This window comes from Halichoerus grypus, chromosome 7 (genome assembly GCF_964656455.1).
Source record: "Halichoerus grypus chromosome 7, mHalGry1.hap1.1, whole genome shotgun sequence".
Taxonomy (NCBI): domain Eukaryota; kingdom Metazoa; phylum Chordata; class Mammalia; order Carnivora; family Phocidae; genus Halichoerus; species Halichoerus grypus.
Window position 1 is genome coordinate 113,998,603 of NC_135718.1, and position 19,188 is coordinate 114,017,790.

At 46.1% G+C, this 19,188-nt stretch overlaps 1 protein-coding gene across 4 annotated transcripts in view; it reads right to left on the reverse strand.

The window, feature by feature from the left end:
- The window catches only part of CACNA1E (calcium voltage-gated channel subunit alpha1 E), a 319,486-nt gene that overhangs the window by 43,491 nt on the left and 256,807 nt on the right, over nucleotides 1-19,188 (reverse strand). For all 4 annotated transcript variants that reach the window (XM_078078099.1, XM_078078097.1, XM_078078098.1 and 1 more), the window contains 6 exons: nucleotides 8,556-8,652; nucleotides 6,282-6,442; nucleotides 5,597-5,734; nucleotides 4,268-4,469; nucleotides 3,296-3,460; nucleotides 2,569-2,679 (listed from right to left, as the gene is read on the reverse strand). In XM_078078099.1, the coding sequence (XP_077934225.1) occupies nucleotides 2,569-2,679; nucleotides 3,296-3,460; nucleotides 4,268-4,469; nucleotides 5,597-5,734; nucleotides 6,282-6,442; nucleotides 8,556-8,652 (874 nt within the window). The remainder of the gene's footprint in view (nucleotides 1-2,568; nucleotides 2,680-3,295; nucleotides 3,461-4,267; nucleotides 4,470-5,596; nucleotides 5,735-6,281; nucleotides 6,443-8,555; nucleotides 8,653-19,188) is intronic.

Consider the following 19,188-nt stretch of genomic DNA (forward strand, 5'->3'; position numbering starts at 1 on the left):
GAACGTGAGTGGGGGGGGCGGGTAGGGGCAGAGGGAGATGGAGAGAGAGAATCTCAAGCAGACTCCCTGCTGAGCGCGGAGCACCACACGGGGCTTGATCCCATGACCCTGAGATCATGACCTGAGCCGAAATCAAGAGTCAGACGCTTAACCAGCTGAGCCACCCAGGCGCCCCACTAGTGATCTTTAAGGAGCACCTACTTGGGACTAGAGCCTTGATGCCTTGGGTACACTGCTTAGTTAGGTACACACAACAAAGTATCTAAGGCTATAAGGCAACTATAGTGATCCTCATTTTGAATGACAAAGCTAAGGCTTAGAGAGGCTTGTCTGATTCCAAAGCCACCAGCACTTGCTGGGCATGCAGAGAAACAGGGCACACAGCCTCACAAATTCACTTTTCCATGAGGAATACCTACTTACTCAGGAGTGGAACCAAGTCGAGTCTCAGAGTTCCTCAGCTCTCAGGGCTCTCCTATTTCCAACCTTGGCTAAGCTTCTTAATTCTTGGATAGGCCCCCATATAGTAGAGAGAACATGAATCTAGGTCTCAGAGGACAGGAGCTCTGGATTCCAGCTGAAGGGGCTTTACGATACAATATGGTTTAGAATAGCACAGTGTAGTGTAGACTAGTAGATTACCGTGGACAGACTGTGCGTTCAAGCCAGATTAGATCAGGATCTGAATGCTGGCTCTGCCTTTTAGTAACCTTGGGCAAAGCACTGAATCTTCTTGAGCCCTAGCCCATCCATAAAAGAAACTGATAACGCCTATCTAAGTAGAGCTGTTATGAAGCTAAAATGAGTAACATATAAAGAGTTTGGTACTTAATATGGCAACCAATGTTCATTCTCTCTTTTCCTTCTTCCTTTTTTATTCCCATCCCACTTTCCACTTCTACTGCCTTTTATTCTGTCATCTTTAAAAAGCTATACAATTTTTCTGAACTTCAAGTTCCTTATTTAAATCAACAGCAACAATGATAATGATGGCATCTGCCATGTGTATTTCAGAATCATTGAGAAGATCTAACAAAATAGTATACGTTAGGATATTCTGAAAACCTAGAGTACTATATCAATGTAAAGACTTATTTGGGAGTAGTGGTGTCTTTTATCGTGTGAAAATGCCTCTAGACCTTGAATGAAAATATGGAGGTGAGGGTGGGAAGGAGGCAGGCTTTGGAGCTGAGTCTAGTTAAGCTTATAAGTATGTATTCAGCGTTCACCGTAATTAGTGCACAGTTGGGGACTTAAGTCACAGACAATGTCAATAGCATATGCAAGTAATCAAGATGCATAGAAAAACTTTCCCTGTTGTGGCACCAGCTTGTCCCTCACTCTGCTCACCCTGCTCAGGGCTAGACTGTATTATAAAGGCATCTTTGTTGGTGGTAGTTTCTTTTTACTTTTTTATTTCCCCAAGTCTCAAAATACTCAAAGGGGAGTCAAGTGAGCAACAATGCAGCCACCTGCAATGGGCTCTCTTCAACTCCCCTCCCCAAACCATCAAGTTAATGACTTTTCAAAGAACCATTAGGAGACCAAAAGCAACCCCCACAATCAACACTCACACTTATCAAGCCCAGCCCAGAGTCCCTGCTAAAGCTGCTACCAGACAAACCCCTATTCGGATAATTAGCAAAGTTTCTTTTTTTGCAGGGAAAGCCACATACACACATAACTTAAAATGGTAGCTCAGACACTAAGTAAGGGTGAAACAGCCATCAAGTGGGGTTATCTGCATTTTACTGATCTCACTGTAAACGCTGGAACAAGGAGGGTGGTAGCAGAGAGAACTATTTTGTTTATAGGACACTGAAACCAAGGGCTAGGTTTGCTTAACACCATTGAAAGGAGATGCATGAATGTGCCAAGCAATTGTAATTAATAGTTGAAGAGAAATAAAAGACTCATACAAGAAAAACTCAGCCCAACACTCTTCAAACCTAATTCCAGCATACCTATCTACCAATTTACCTTTCTCTCCCTTTCTCTCTCTCTCTCTCTCTCTCTCACACCCTTTAATGGTCACAAGCCTTTGTAAGCTTAAGTAATAAACATTTATTTTTGTTAGCAGAAATTGTGCTTCATGTAACTAACGGGAGGAGGACAATTAGGTAAAATCTAGTATCTGCTATGTTTGAGGGTAAGAGGGACAGACATTTTCCCACTTGAATTATAAAATCTTATACCTTTTACCAGTAAATAAACATTCAAGGCTTATTAGTCCAAATTTTGTTTTGCTCCCTATTGACAAATAAATTGCAGTTCTATTAAGAATTCTGTCACCCCTCGACCACTGATAGAACCTGACAGGACCAGAGCTGATGGCTGGATGAGTATGGAGCTGGGGATCTGGTTTCCTTTGCCCTTTCTCCTAATACCCTCATGCATCCTCTTGTTTCTCGGGCAGTTTACTGAGCAGCTGAAACAGGCCCACAGTTAGGTCAGGTGTGTGAACCATTTCTGGAAGAGTGGGAGCCACTCCCCTTCTAGCAAAGGCCGGGAAGGCCTCCAGAAGGCAGGAAAGACAAGCGCGATGGTGGGGTACATGGCATGCCGTACCAGGAAGCCGAACGCGATGATCTTTAGGACACATTCCAGGGAGAACACCATGGTGAAGGCAATATTCAGGTACTTCAGGGCCAGTTCATAGGTACAGGGAGCAGAGTAGTACTGCCAAGAAGAGAAAAGAGGAGAAAAAGAATCAAACCCTTAAGGTGAGGGGGGATATTCCGTTGTCATCGAGGCTGGCCATCTCTCATCCCTGCCCTTGGGGGACACTCTGGCATGTGGTGTAGGAGGCGCAACGGACGTGCCAGCGAGGAGGACCACGCATCCCACATAGCAGAACAAGACAACACAGAGGAAACCACAGACCATGCCCTACGGTGGCTACTTATTAGCAAAAACAGCCAGTCTTCCTAAAGAGGAAGGTGGGAGGGACAGAAACATTTTCTTACCATTTATTATTAAATAAGATCACACCTCTTCTAACACTCCTTTAGAACCCCACGATCATGTAGATCTCCTGACATTCCCACTCTCGTCTGAATCTGATGGCCACCAGCACCCGGGGCCCTGGGCACTACTGGCCTGCTACTATAGGTCTTACTGCATTTTGCCCAGAAGGCCCAGAGGCTGGGCTGCTGAATGGGACAAGATCAAAAAGAGATTCCGCAGGAGAGAAGAAGGGAAGGAGGCAAGCGTCTGCCCGGTGTCTCAAGCCCTGGGAGGTACCGAGCCCCAAAGGCCCCGTCTGCTGAGTGCCTCCCAGCCACCACGCCCTCACCTTCATCATCAGCACGACAGTGTTCAAGGCGATCATGGCCATGATGGTGTACTCGAAGGACGGGGACACCACGAAGTGCCACACACGGTACTGGAAAGTGTGTCTGTTCTGCGGCATGTAGCGGGTGAGAGGTTTGGCGCTGATGGCGAAATCGATGCACGCCCTCTGAAGGAAAGTTAGAGCTATTAGCCCAAGCTCAAGTTCCCTCAACCTCGCCCACTGGTGGGCTCTCTGTTAGGTGGTTAGAAGAACAGGACAGTGCAGGAAAACACAGGGTCGGGCTGGACAAGCAAAAGGTAAAAAGGGCAACAGGGATTATGGGGACAAAACTACAGGTGCTTGGTCCCTTTAAATGAGTACACAGAACTGGGCTAGCACATGGGATGTGGACTTCATGGTGATTAGTGATGTCCCTTACACAGGCTGCAGCCAACATGAGCAGGCAGGAAGCCTTACCCGATGCCCTCGGTCAGATGTAAAAATCTATCTCCCTGTGCGTTCCCATAGCACTGTATTTGAATTTCTCTCATAGTCTCAAACAGTTTCTGTTCCATTCCATTACAAAAATAATGAACCCTACAATGTGCCAAAACTATGCTTGTTACTAGAAAAGCCACAATAAGCAAGCCATATCCCTTATCCTTACAGCAAATACATACCACAGAAGGACACAGCCAGGTAAGCAAATGTCTTAATGTTGTAATTTTGGTACACATCTTTTACTGCCACTTCTAGACTATTCACTGCTTAAAGGTAGGGACTACATCATAAACCTTCCAGTTCTCTGTGCCTCATGCCTAGGTCTTAAAAGAGCATATGTTCAAAAAATATTTAATGACAATAATTAATTTTTCCCATCTTCTGTCATTTTTAATAAAGTTAAGACAATTCAGTCTTCCTTCCTACCACTGCAGTTCCAAGCATCCTTTCTGGAACCCCTGCACTCCCATGCTCTAGACCACTTGTTTTTACCTCGTTCTTCTCCAGGCTGCACTCCTCCATCATCTTGTCCCCTTGCTCCTGGAAGGTGATGATGATGAGAGCCACAAAGATATTGACAAAGAAGAAAGGGAAGACCACAAAGTAAACCACGTAAAAGATGGACATCTCCATGCGGTTGCTGCGGCTTGGTCCTCGGTCTTCCTCTGTCACATCAACAGAATGCTGTAAGACTCTGTAGGGACAGAATGAGGGGGCATGGATGGTGGACGGCAATCTTGGCAGTGGCCCTGACTTAAGGCTTCGTTAGGAGATGTGCCATCTATTGTATTTTCTTATGTGGCTTCCCTGACTTTGAAGATCCACCGTAATTTTTAGGGTCCATAACCAAGCTGGTGAAGATCCAGTGATCCCCAGTCCATTGCCCTTTCTAAGCCCTGTCCCATCATGCATCCAACTGCTAAGAAAGAGTGACATTATTTTATATCTTAGGTTGTCATATTCAATACCAAGAGATGCTGGATGTCTATTTGGCATTTTACCAACTAGAGTATGCCGCCACCAGCAAGTGGGGTCTTAGTAATTGACAAGTCTCTGAAAAATCAGCCATCGGCAGCCTAAGAAACTGCATTCTAGGGGCACCTGGGTGGCTCAGTCGGTTAAGCACCAGATTCTTCATTTCGGCTCAGGTCATGAGATCGAGCCCCTCATTGGGCTCTATGCTAGGCGTGGAGCCTGCTTAAGATTCTCTCTCCCCCTCTCCGCCTCTGCCCCTCTCCCACCCCACTCACACTCTCTCTAAAAAAAAAAAAAAAAAAAGAAAGAAAAGAAAAAAGAAACTGCATTCTGTTGTCTTCTTCATGACAGGTATGATCACAGAAAGGGTCTCTGAGTTCTTCCAGCTCATTCTCTTTCTCTTTTTTTTTAAGTAGGCTCTATACCTACCATGGTGCCCAATGTGGGGCTTGAACTCATGACCCTCAGATCAAGAACTGAGCTGAGATTAAGAGTCAGATGCTTAACCAACTGAACCACTGAGGTGCCCCTCTTCCAGCTCATTCTTAACCCTCAATCCTCAGGTGAAGGGCCAACTTGGAGGATAAATATGTCTAAAACCATCCCCAGAGACTGAAACAATAAGAGTTGCAAATATTTCTGACTTTGTTATCTCCCTCTTGATTTTTGCCTTAAGGCTTTTCATTCCTCCTCTCTTCTGCCTGTCTCGCCCACTCATAACCACTTATTTTCCCTGGGAGAATAACAAAGGGTCAGCCTCGTTTATCTTGAATAAGCTTCTCAAGGCAACCACGGTGTCCTATCCCAGCTCACAGACAAGCATGCCAACTCAAACCCATCACTCACTGAGGCCATCCTTCCCCTGTGGAGACGGTGAAGAGGGTCAGCAGGGCCCAGATAATGTTGTCATAGTGGAATTCATGGCGCTTCCATTCCCGGCCTTTCACCTCCATCTTGTTTTTTTCATGATCTACATAGTTGCCTCTAAAACCAGAGTACAGATGAAATAGGGCCTCTTCACTATAGCTCGTGGGAGAGGAAGGAGATTCTACAAACTTCAATAATGTGGCTGAGTAATAATCGGCATACAGATGTGAGGAAGAAAGCAGAGCCTTATCAAAGGCAGTCTATGATTGCGGGATAAAAGTTGTATTCGGTGCCTAGTAGACATGGAAGATTAAATCCTAATCCTTTTACTAGTCACCTTGTGTAACCGTCACCATGTGTAACCTTGAGCAATTTAAACTTTCTGAGCCTCAGCTTCCACATCTAGAATATGTAAATGAAACCTATCTCAAAAGGTCACTGCAAAGACTTAAAGTGAAAAACTGGGTGTAAAATGCTATGTACCATGTCTGACACAAAAGAGGTGCTCAATAAAAGTTTAACAATTTCCTATCTTGCCTTTTTCCTAAAAGAAGAAATGTGAGAGAGGTAAGAGAGAAAGAGAAGAGCTATGTGTGGAGGGCTGAGCGGGCATCACCGGAATACGCATCAGAGAAGGTGAGCAGCGTGTGCTGGTCGCACTTACATGCACTCCTTCTCTGTGTCTTTGGAACTGTCTGTGCAATAAAAGAATTTTCCCTTGAAGAGCTGGACTGCAATGACAGCAAAGATGAACATGAAGAGCTTGTAGACAATGAGGATGTTGAAGACGTTCTTCAAGGAGGTCACCACACAGTCGAAGACAGCCTGCAAAGAGAAGTCAAAAGCCCTGTGGGTCCCCGGAATGGCCTGTGCCTTTGCCTAGAGCTGAGTGAGGGCCACATCACCACCAGCCAGCCCCACACAGAAGGTGCCCCTTACTAAGAAGTGACACGCATGGGATTCAGAGCTGGCTTCCAAGCTGGTCATGACTGCAAGAATCTACCACCTGGAAGGGCACACGTGCTCTGAATCTGAAAGCAAACCCAAAGCAGTAGAAACCAAATGGCAGCAGGCAATGCAGGGAGTCCTTTGTGGGCGCCCAACAGGTGTACTCCAATTAGCGGGAGGCACAGAAATCTATTGCAGAAAGGGATCTCTGAGAACATTCAGCCCTTTCTGGCCATTAAATGGCTTGTCCCTAACCTGACATCTATTTGGTGACATTCTTAGATTCGGTTTATATACTGAATATGTATTGTTTTTCTCTTTACCGTTTTAAATGGATCAGAGAGTAAATTATTACTTAGTATTTAATGATATTTGGAATAAATTCCTACATTCGCTCCAAGTATGTTCAACACTTCATGTAAGTGAAGTGTTTTTAGCTTAAGGCGGGCTGTACTGGGGATGAAGATTCAATAGGTGGTGTGGGTGGGGATGGGGAGCTGCCTTCTCATAGGGTAGGGGGACGGGGTGGGCAGAATCAGAGACTTGCTCTCCAGTTACAGGCCATGGGTGTCCCTCTGCAGAATCCTGAGGGGTTACACAGGAACTCACCACATTCCAAGCCATTTTTAGGTTATTTTCTAGGTTTTTAGGTTTAGCTCACTGGAAAGTGGTGCCCCATGGTGGCACTGTATTTGTGCCCTTGCCATGTTTGTGCAGTTGCTTCTTCACAGCGCTGGATGAACAGCGCTGGTTTAATTAGTTCAACACTGCAGGGAAGGTGAGCAGCCCGCAGCCTTACAGATTCATCAGAGCCACCTATACTTGCCTCAGGTTATGGAGCTGCAGAGAGCGTGAGAAGCCAGAAGCCAGCACTTCCTAATTAAATGGAATTAACCAAGGGTGCGGTTGCATTCTCCAGCCTGTTAACTAATCTCATCATGCTGTCTGCAGTCTCCTTAGGACCCCAACATAGCTTAGAAGAAAGGAGACCCCTGGGGCCTGGGCTGCAGCTAACAATAGTGGTTAGGGCCCCAGGCCCCCTGGCAGAAAGGAGTATTTATGGGCATGGACAAGGCCTGGCACTACGATGGTAGAGGGTTGTAAGGAACCTGGAGACTGGGCTCAGGCCCTGCGCTGTGGCTCAGTCGGCTGGCCATGTGGCCTGGGGCAGCAGTGAGCGGACCTCTGGGCTGTGAACCGGGAGTCCTGGTCCCTCCCTCATGGTGGCGGGCTGTTGCTCAGGAATTCAGAGGAAGAACTTTTCCCCCATGAAGTTTCAGCTTCCCTTAATCGCAATTTATGTGTGGGGGGAGGGGGCGGGGGAAAGGAGGGCTCAACATGTTAGCAAACTGGGCTTGAATGGTAAAGCACACCTTGAGGGCAGGAAGGAGCCCCAGGAGGATGGAGCAGGGAGGGCATGGGCCAGAAAAGAGGAGAACCAAGATAATATAGCTATGAAAGTGCAGGTCCTGGCAACAGGTAAAACTCAATTCACGTTAGCTTGCTTCCCCATTCTCTGCTTCTGCCAAAAATGACTGTGTTCTTGGGCAAGTTACCGACCAATCTATGCCTTAAAAATATGAAGGGTCAGGGCTAGAAAATCCTTTCCTTCTCAAGAATTATGAGGGAAGAAAGCATCCCAGGTTACTCAGCATGATCTAACGTGTAGCCCACAACATAGAGGACTCCTGCCACTTCCATTTTGTTGTTCTGAGTGCACCTAAATGACACAGGGTTCTTTCTGGATGACATGCCACAGGCAGAGTATATACAAAATACCACCTGGGGCTGGACTCAAGAGGCCAAAGCCCCCTTATAGATTTCTTGGCCCATTGGTTATTTTTCTTTGAAATGAAGGCCTTTAACTCAGGCATTTGAAAGAACCCCAGTCTCTGTGTGAGCAAAAGGAATATTCCCAGAAATGATCCTCCAAAAGCAGGCTGATCACAGCTAAAGACAAGATGGGAAAAGGGGCCTCGGGAAATGTTACCTTGAGCTTGGGCAAGCGCTTGATGGTCTTCAGTGGCCTAAGAACTCGGAGGACCCTCAGAGATTTGATGGTCTTGATGTCTCGCCCCTTGTTTGTTCTGCAGCGGGGAGGCCCCCAGAGGTCAGAGGACAGGGGGAGAAATGAAAGTGGCATTCATACGACTGCATTAACAACAGGGTAAAAGGGGAGACGCTTAGGCAAGAGACCAGAGATTGGGTCAGAGTAGACACCCTTCAGGATAACCCCACAAAACATGCTCTGGGAAAATTTTCAATTCACTCCCCAGTGTGCACACACTCCTATGCATGCACACCCATGTGTCCTCACACAGAGGAACACACGGGCATGCACCCAGAGGCATCCACGCATGTACGGTAATGAACGCTTCCTCTCCCCAACGGCTGGAGTAATGCGGCTCATTACCACACCAGCAGAATGCAAATGGAAGACCAATGGACTAGGGAACATGACTGGCAGTCCACTCTGGATTCCCACTGTGCCTGCTCTGGTGCTTCTTCAGTAGCAGGCTCTCAAATGATATTTGTTGAATGGACTAGGAAACCCCGGTCGAAAGCAAGTCTCATCAGGGGACTTGACCTAGTCCTTTCTTTGGCTCTAGGTTTGTCACCCCTGCAGAGTTCATTAGTTCAGGGGAGAGCAGGGTGAGGAAGGGCACTGGGGACATAACACTCCTGCTGTGTTGGCTGCCGCTTCCAGAGAAAGCATGTCACGCGGGCTTCTTGCCAGGACCTTGGCTCACACCCCAGTTATCTGTGCGTGGCTGGCTCTTTCTGCAGTCCCTTCCCATCTGAGACACTCTATACCTAGCACAGGCTGTGGAGAGCCAGAGAGTTGGAGAAGGCCCAAACTGCAGGCCCTGCCCACCTTTATCCTTGCCCTTCAGCTCATGAGCATCCCTATTCAGCCACTTGGAAATGTTTGCTCCTAATAGATAAAATACACTTCTCTTTTTATTTTCAGGAATGAAATGAATCAATCAACCTGCATTTCTCTCTCCACCCTGCTTATCCCCTGAGATCTTTGCATTCAATTCAAACAATTGCAATTTGTAAAAGACACACACAGATGGTAGGAAATGAGACTCTGAAGAGTGAGCTCAGGCTCTGGTTCTGGTTCTTTCCTCCTGTTGGTTCAGAGTACCATGACACCAACAGCCCGGGGAAACAGGATCCAGAACATCAGATGGGAACTACAAGGGCTTCTGCCTACTTTTTACCTCGTCCTTCCTGCCATACCCACCACCCACCCTCTGGCAGGGAGATAAAAGATCTATGCTTCCACAGAAGGCAAGGTAGGAAGACATTTAATATCATTCAGAGAATGCTGGCTTTGCCCAGAATGTGAATTTAAAGACCCTCTTAATGGCTGTAGGCCATGGCCTATAAGCCACTCTTACTCCATTCGAGCTCCGGATATAGATAATCCAAGAGTACTGCATTAGAAGGTCATTTGCATCCAGGGGTTCTGTATATTTTATAAACTCTTTTACCGTATTACATTCATATATCTACCTACCTAAAAAAGGCAACTTCCAAGCCAAATACATACCCAAACCAATGCAAATGATCACTTCCCAAGAAGGCTTGGCGACTCCTAATTTTTGTTCTCTTGGATGTCAGTGAGAACTTACCATTCATATACACTCACCAGTCCTTTTTCAGTGGGCAGGCTCCTTCCCTCCCAACTGTACTTGCACCCTCCTCCAACCCACTTCCCGGATTCTTTACTTCAAAGAAAAGTGAGAACAATATTTACCCCAAAGCGTTCCTATGGAGGATCCAAGCAGAAAGCAGTTAAAAAAAAAAAAAAAAAAAAAGAGGAAGGGGGGTGGAGAGAAGGCAACAGTCAGAAAACTTCAGGGAGGACAGGAAACTGTACAGCAACAGGGAATTGGACAAGCACAGGCCCAGGAGATCCCGCTTACAGCCTTGGCACTTGTCGAGTCCACACGCTTTGTGAAAGGAAGGGCCAGCACACCATTTGCTCCACACCCACCTCTCCAACCTGCAAAGGCAAAGGCCCTTTGCAAGCACCAGTGAAACTGCATCTAACCGGATGGCATTTCCCATATTGTGCTTGATTTCATGGAGCCCAGTCTAGTGACGTTTCCTAAATAGAGTATTTTACTTCCATTTCCTTAGTGGTCTTCAGACAAACTCTACTTCCAGTGAATTTATAAGAAACCAGGAGAGAGGAATTAGGTCTGCTCTGGGCCAGAAATTCTGTTGGGCAAGGCATTTCACGTCACAGTGGCGTACCTACGCTTCCGAAGGATTTCATCTGCAATGGGGCACATGACCCCTCTGACAGGGATAGTAGGACACCTCTTAAAAGCATTGATGAGCAACACCATAAAACCACCTCAAAATATGGGGGAAGGCATTGTATATCAAGGTCCTGATGGCACATAAAGGGATGCCCTTTGATAAGTTAAATGACCAACTGTCCATCATGAGCTATTTACTGTGCAGCTCAGAGAAAAATCATCCCAGCTCTATTTGGAGGCTTACCAATAATAAAAAGGGTGAGAGCATAAATATGAAATATTTGAGATTAGGAATAATGAGAGCTAACTTTCTGCATATTTCCTCTTGGCTAGACTCTATGCTAAGCACTTTTAGTGCAACTCTTTCTTTGGACCTTCTAATAACCTTAGGACACATAGCTATGACTATCCCCATTTCACAGACATGATTCAGAGAGGCTAAGGAGTACCTAGCATTAGCAGGGCGAGCTGGGCCTTGAAGCTAAGACCGTATGATGGTCGGAGCTCTTGCTCTGTACCGCTAAGCCTTGGCAGCAGCAGGTTTTGGTTCCAGGCTCTGTCAAACCAAATTCTAGAGCTGGAAAAGATCCCTGAAATCCACTTAACTGCATCCCCAGGAAGATGTGCCTTGCATGAGATCCCTCAGTGAGTGAGCCATGGTGGAACCATTGATGAATCCACCTTCAGCCATGTAGAACTGTCTAGAATTCAGGCTGTGGTTCCCAGTTGCTGGTTGCTGGAAAGGGTACTTTTTCTCCATCCTTAATCTTTTTAATGTAACACAAACCTACGTTACACCACTCTATGTCACAAGCAAAGACTTCTCACAATTACTCAGTAAATGATCTCATATTCAAAATTACATTCATTTTCACAGTAATTGCCAAATTAATGGTGATTTGGGATCAAACCCAAGGCTTTATAAATCTTAAATCCCTCGTGTGACACCCTCTGAGTGTTCAGAAGGCAAAGATAGTATCTTTCCCTGAGTTATAACAGTGCCTTCTCATGCATGAGACTGGGCACATGGTGAGTAGGCCAAACGCACCTTTATCCACTCATATCACAGCACTGATGGAGTCTTTAATATACGCCAGGCACTCTTCTGGGTGTGAATATACCACCGTGAGTAAAACAAATGGCATCCCTCACTTCTTGAAACTTACCAAGTCTAGTAGGGAGGAAAGACCTCAAGTAAACAAGCAAACAAATGAAAGTATGATCGCAAGCTACGTGCCATGGGAAAAATGCAATCATTTGATTGAAAATTTCCCCAAAACAACTACATAGGTCACCTTCCTTTCCCCAGGCTACATTCATCTTGAGGGAAAGCTTAGGGAGAATATTCCATATCCCTAAAATGAGAGAACAGAGTAGGATCAATGGATGGGCAGGTGATTTAGGGTGACACACTCCAGGCTTTTACCTGTTGCTTAGCCCAGGTCCTCAACTCTGAGACCTTTATGTCCAGGAGCATCTGAACGGGTTCTCAGAGGTTCATACTCACAGATGCCCATTTTATGAAGGAAGGCCCCAAATTTCTTGCTCTTCCCACACACCTGGATAAAGGACAGAATTTGTTCTCTATAATTAATTTTGCCCCAGGATCCTACTAAAATATTCTGCTATGGAACAAAGAGCATCTGACCTCATTGCTTGTATACTTTGTGTGTCCCTTGTTTTGGAAAATGGGGTTCCTTAATAGCACACTCTGATCTCAACAGCTGATTGTGGCTGCCAAAGTACAGCAGAGGTGGGGGGGACATTTGTCCCCTGCTGACTCCCACAAAGTTGAGCCAGGGATAGTAATAAGACAGAGGCCCAAAGCAAAATAAAGATTAGTCATTGCTCTGCACATTTTTCAAACAAGTCTCTCATAGCAGAGGAACCACTGAAAAGCTATGATTTTGAGTGGTTGCAGAAAAGCACACTTGCTTCTCGGGTTTGTTAACATATGTTCAACACGGATTTGAAAATTGCCGTTTGAAATGAAAGGAACACCAGATAACAAAGCCACGGTGTCCAGAAAAGTCTTGACAACTTCGCCCCAATATTAATTTTAATATTAATTAAAATATATCACAACTTACACATATGCTAGGCCAAACTACCTTTCCCAAATCCATGCATAGGGGAGCTATTTAAGACATTATCAAAGTCTACACAATTACAAGGGAAATGTTTTATCAAACAAAGAGGACAAACTCTTCACTTTAATGGAGGCATATTATTTTTGAAATAATTCATGTGTTTTACAAATCATTTAAATATAATCACTTGATAACACTTTGTTAGTCTTTGCTACTCTATGTAGAGTCAGAATTTTTTTTACACTGCCTAACTAATTAGTGAAATTTATCGGGTTTAAAAATTGACTCTAATGTTAAAATTTGAGGATAATTTCGAATGCTAGGATGTACTGGTCCGCCTTTAATTGGACTCAACTGGGCCACTCATTTTCCCATTTATTTCCTACTTATTTGTTACTTGGTAAGGTCCCGGCTGCTCTACAGAAAAAAAAAAAAAAAAAAGCCACATTTCTCTTATGTCTCATCAGTAAAAGATGAGAATTTTCCAGCTCAATTGTCAAGTTGCCCTCCAGATCTTTCATATATAATCACTCATCATTCACTGTAATCTCGCTCCTCAGCTTCCAGGTCCCCCCTTTCTCAAAGGACATGCTCTCACATTGATTTCTGCAAGGAACCAACTCTTTCCATGGCAGGCAGAGCAGGGACATCAGGTTCTGAAGAGCTCTCCCTCCTCTAAGTGGAATGGCCTTCTGCCTTCCCCCATGAGCCCCGGAGAGAATAGCACAGGGATCTGAAGGAATCTCTTGCATTAGAAGGATGGACGGGCTTACTGGAGTGTAAAGTGGGGACAGGAGGTCATGCTGTGAGGAGCCTTGAGCCTTGCTAAAATGTCTGGGCTATTATTTGGGAGGCAATCATAACTTTAATACGCACTTGCTAAGGGGTTGGCACTATACCGGACACTGAATATATTATTCATTCTCGCAAAACCAAAATATAGTTATTTTTAATTTCCACTTATAGATGAGGAAATAGAAGTTCAGAGAATTAAGACAACTAATAATTCATAATGCTGGGATTCAGACCTGAGTCAGGCTCTGAAATCTACGTCCTTATTTGTGATGTTACAGTGCCTTTTCGGATGGGAATCACAGGAGGGTTTTAACCAAAGAAGGAACAGCAAAAGAAACGAGCAGTTCCTGAGCTCAAATATTGAGCTATTTATCCTCTTAGCCGTAATCAGTCTAGGGTCTGTGAGTATTCACGGAAAGAAAAAGGTACAGATGGAACAGATGGACAAGGACAGGGAGGCCCTTGTCCACCTGGTCCATAGGTCCTCTCTGTCTCCAAGCAGGGAAAGATGGATCGGAAGGCTGAGGAGAGATCCATACCAAGCCACCGAGTTTACAGGGGTTAATGGCTTGGAACTAACTACAACAACAGAGGTAGAAGGGAGTTTAATGTAATAGAGAAAACCCCTAACCTTGAAGTAAAAAATACCAGCTGCTTAAGAACTGGTTTTGCGGGGTGCCTGGGTGGCTTAGTCGGTTAAGCATCTGCCTTCGGCTCAGGTCATGATCCCAGGGTCCTGGGATCGAGCCCATATCGGGCTCCCTGCTCTACAGGGAGTCTGCTTCTCCCCCTCCCTCTGCTACTCCCCCTGCTTGTTCTCATTCTCTCTCTGTCAAATTAATAAATAAAATCTTAAAAAAAAAAAAGAACTACTAGACTACTAGTCAAATGAGTCAAAACAGTTAAAGTCTCAAGCAATCCACTTCTCAACTATAAAACAGGACTGTTGAGTGATGCATGAAATAAATAGTGTGAAAGAACTTTAAAAGTTCTAAAGACCGGTGGAAATGAGAAGTTCTCTGCATTGGCAGTGCTTGTCTCCAGAGGAAGTCTAGGACCTGTTGGTCAGGCTAGTTCATCTATTTGTGTATTTTTCTTCCTCGCCCCTACCTCAGCATCGCGTGGGTTCTCCCATGAGCCCCAAATCCTTTGCAACTCTGCCAACTTCCTTTGCTCTGTGACCAGGGCACTAATTCCATAATAAGTGGTTAGTGCATAATCCTTTCCTTCCTGCAAATGCACCTCAGTGAGCTCCCAATACACAGTCATCATTGCCTTCGAAAACCCAGCACTGTACTCTAACTGGAAGGTCGGAGCACTGAGCAGCAAAGCACTTCACTGTCTCCTAGCAGCTTTGTTATTCAGGCTGGGGAACAGTGACTCGATCTGTCTTGCTTCCTAGTCTTCATATTCTAAACATACCCAAGATCCCTTATCTGCTGATCTTTCCCAGAAGGCCTTGGCACTGGCTAAAGTCCAGCCAATACGCTCCCCCAGCAGGAGACTAATTCATAATGCTAGGTTGTGGCTCTGTGAGCGTGGCTTAGACAGATGGCTTGCAGGTCACATGATCTGAGCTGATCCTTCCCTAGGCCCATCACGAAATCTGGCCTGAGTTACTCTAAAACTTACTTTTTAAATCTGGAGTGCATGGTGATGGATTTCTACTAATCCTGCAGGACTGAGCTCTTCCTACGTCTGTGAAGGCTTGCCTCATGTGCAGGGTGCGTCTTGCATCTGAGGCTGGTTAGCCAAATTGTTGGCTACCGTGTGAATGGGGCCGTGTTCCCTGATTGGACCATTTCACTTTGCTTGTTTATGTGGCCAGAGGCTGAGATCCCATTTATAATCAACCTTCTCCAAATCTGTGCTTGTCAATAAAGAGCAATGCTAGGGCATTCACACCCACTGCCTCCATACAATAAAGGTCTCCAAATGCACATTCCCGTGGCACAGATCACAGACGATGCATTTTCCAGCATTCATCAAAAAACATGCATGCTGGAGCTTAATGCCAAGAGCAGGTAGACTGAGAACTTATCTCTTTCTTTCAGGCACCCCCTCCATGTGGCTCCCACTCTGTACCTCCTAATTCATCCCAAAACCCATTTTCAAGGCAGCTTGGGTACAATACAGCAGTAGGCACCCCAAGAGTCCCTGGCCATTAATCATCTTTAGTGTTCCTGCCTGGGCACAAAGTCAGGGAAAGTCACTCTTGAGGTGACTCTGAAAGCTGGAGTCTCGAGAAACAACATCTTTCTATCTGCTCACTGCTGGAAATTTCTAATTCCAGCTCAGCCAGCATCCTAAATCCACAGTTAATTGGCTACCTGAAGGCTAAATTTAATTTTAATCCTTCATTCACTTGCACAGAACAGTGGAACTGGATGACCTGTCTGGTTCAGTGGTAAATGGGTTTTCTTTGCATGAAGCAGGACTTTGTCCACTCTTTTTTTTCCCCCTCCAAGATTAATGTGTAGTCACAACTTCCTTTGGGAGACGCCCCTTTCGGTTTTAGAAGAATAGCGGTTGTCAAGAAAGAAGTCGCACAGCAAAGCGTAAGATTTGAGGGGGACTGCCTCAGACACAGGCAGGCAGTGAAGAATAAGAAGGAGCCAGGTATAGGGCGAAATGTCTGTTCTATTGTTCTGTGCTCTGCTAAGTACATCCTAGCATTTCAGTTCTGGAAGCCACTCCTTTCTCAGAGCACACATTCACACTTTTACAAATACAAAACCAGAACCGGGGCACCATATTCTGTGGCTCCTCAGGGGCCTTCCAAATCTAAGATTGTGTCTATCCGTGTATTTCACTGAATGAATTCAGAACCAGCTCGGCCACTGCGGCTGGTTCTGAAATGCATTCTGAAAGACCTTATCCATCTTAAAGACCAGGGCAGAGTGTCAAGTGTCAGAAAAGCAACACACTTCAATGAGAAGAAGGTAATAAAAGCTAATGTGGGAATTCTGGTTCCTTCTGGCATCAAGAGGCAGATTGACTCATGTTTTTCCTTTCTGGCTAAGCACTGAATAATTAAAGGCCAAGTGCGGCTGTGATCCAGATCCCCCGCGTGCCAGGGAGTCCTGACCTTACCTCATGCCCCGCTAAGATGGCAAACAGCAAGGGAAAGCTTTGGCCTTAGCTGCCAGAGAGCCTGTGTGACTCTGATTGAGGCACAGGCCCCAGTTGGGGGAGGAGGTAGGAGGAGAACTGCTGGTTATTTTTCTTTGAAATCGTTTGTGTGGACAAGTCATTATAAGCTGTGAGTTTACTACTTAGAATCCAATCCAGGATGGCAAACCTGGTGACTTGATGTGCGCTAGTCAAGTAACACGTTGTAGAACAATGGGAATGAAGAGGATGAGGGGCTTGGGTTGGAGTGCAGGATCTCATACACACATACGTCCCTGTGCTCTCCTACCTTTCCTCCTGAGATGCTGTCCCTGCCCAGCTGCCTGTCCAAATCCCTTCATGAGACATTTCAGATGCAAAACCTGAGGGCCAGATGGCATCACCATCACTGCGCACGATCCCATAAGGCTCATGAACTCGGGGCGCCTGGGTGGCTCAGTTGGTTAAGCGACTGCCTTCGGCTCAGGTCATGATCCTGGAGTCCCGGGATCGAGTCCCGCATCGGGCTCCCTGCTCGGCAGGGAGTCTGCTTCTCCCTCTGACCCTCCTCCCTCTCATGCTCTCTGTCTCTCATTCTCTCTCTCAAAATAAATAAATAAAATCTTTAAAAAAAAAAAAAAAAAGGCTCATGAACTCAACCTGCCATGGGGTCACATGACTTCCCTACAAGGCAGCTGACTCCGACAGGAGGCCCCAAAGTGAGGGAATGTGCCTGATGTGCAGAAACCCAGAAATGCCAAGGCTGGAACCATCTTTGTTGTCCCACCCAGGAGGCTGGGAGGCAGACACGATGGCAACAGGGTGTGAGGAAACTGGGAAAAGCAGTTGCTGGCCCGTCAGTGTAAAATAATGATCAAACCGAAGAATCCCTCTTTTTCAGATAGAAAAAGATAAAAGAGAAAGGTTTCATAGATCCAGTCACTCACCAGACTTTTCTTGAAACCTCAAGGAGGAAAAGGCACAGTCAGGACATTTATAGTTGGCAAACACTCCGTGTCTCCATATGGCCCAGAAAGTGGCGTGTTGTGAGGGCAGCGGAATGAGGGAGAAACATACCCAACTTCTGCCAAAACTCTGCCCATCTCCCTACACGGGTGGCTGGCTGAGACAGGAGACCTGAGTGTTCTTATAAATGCTTTATAATGTAAAAGTGTGCCGGGAGGAACAGGAAAGGTGCGATTGGGGTATCTTTTCATTGGTTTTCTCATCTCCCAGTATGCCCCCTGCTTAGAAAAGAAATCCCCTTCCCTTCCTCCTCAAAAGTCAGTAATAAAAGTTCCCAAACAGAATTTGTCAGGTTTACATTATAAAGAATCCCTTCACTTGAGGTACGCAGCTATAGAGAAGAGAGAGTTCTCTTCAGCCACTATGTAAATGACATATATGCTTATAGAAAACATACATGAAGGCAGGTGCAGACCTCTGCAGAAGGGCTCAGGGGACCACGCAGCTTTCTTTGAGAATTCAGCCTCCGGCCATTCCCTCCCCTTGGTTAGGGATAGTGCTCTTGGGACTTGAGTTGGGTTCTGAGAAGATCCTGGCTGGTCGCGGTGAAAGGGATGCCAAGTCGCCTCGGACTTCTGAGGCATCACGTGAAGGTGTTACCACGGCAATCATCAGCTCTGCTCAGACTAACAGCCTGAGCAGAAGCCTCTGCAGGAGCCTCTCCTCAGGAGGAGGAGAGTGAGACAGGGCAGGGTTAAGGTCATTTGAGTGGTAGACATTCCCCAGGGGCAAATATATGAGTTATAATGATGAAAGCTGTAACTGCAAGGAGGGAGGCCCTTGAAAAGCCTGCAGAAAACCCCACATTTGGCTTCCTGTTGGCTTGAGCCTCCTAGCATGGCCTGGCAGTGCGACATTGGCTTCCTTCTGCGGTGTGCCCCGGGCCAGGCCCTCACTCTGCTGGCAGGTGGGACCCCGGCCAACCCTACCAAAGTGATGGGAGAGCTGAATTCTCTGGTGCCCTTAATGAGGAAGGGGAGAGAAAAGAGTTAGGAAGTGTGGCGCATGAGTAAGAGAAAGCATTACCTGGACCTCAGCAATGTGACGAAGGCCAGAGGAGAGGGGTGTGAGCCTGTTCCACGAGCAGGAGAAAGGGGAGAGGAAATGTGCATGGCCAGCTTGGAAGGATGGTAAAAGAAGAGAGTGGATGGAGAAGGGTGAGCAAGTACCATTTACATTTCCAGGGAAATTAAGAAAAAGTTCAGGAAGTGACATCACTAAAAGCAAGTGATGGATCATAACTCTCAATCCATCACATAAGTGTGGACCCCAGAACCAGGGGATTCTTGGGGTTCCCTGCACTGTACCTGGTCTGAGGACCCAC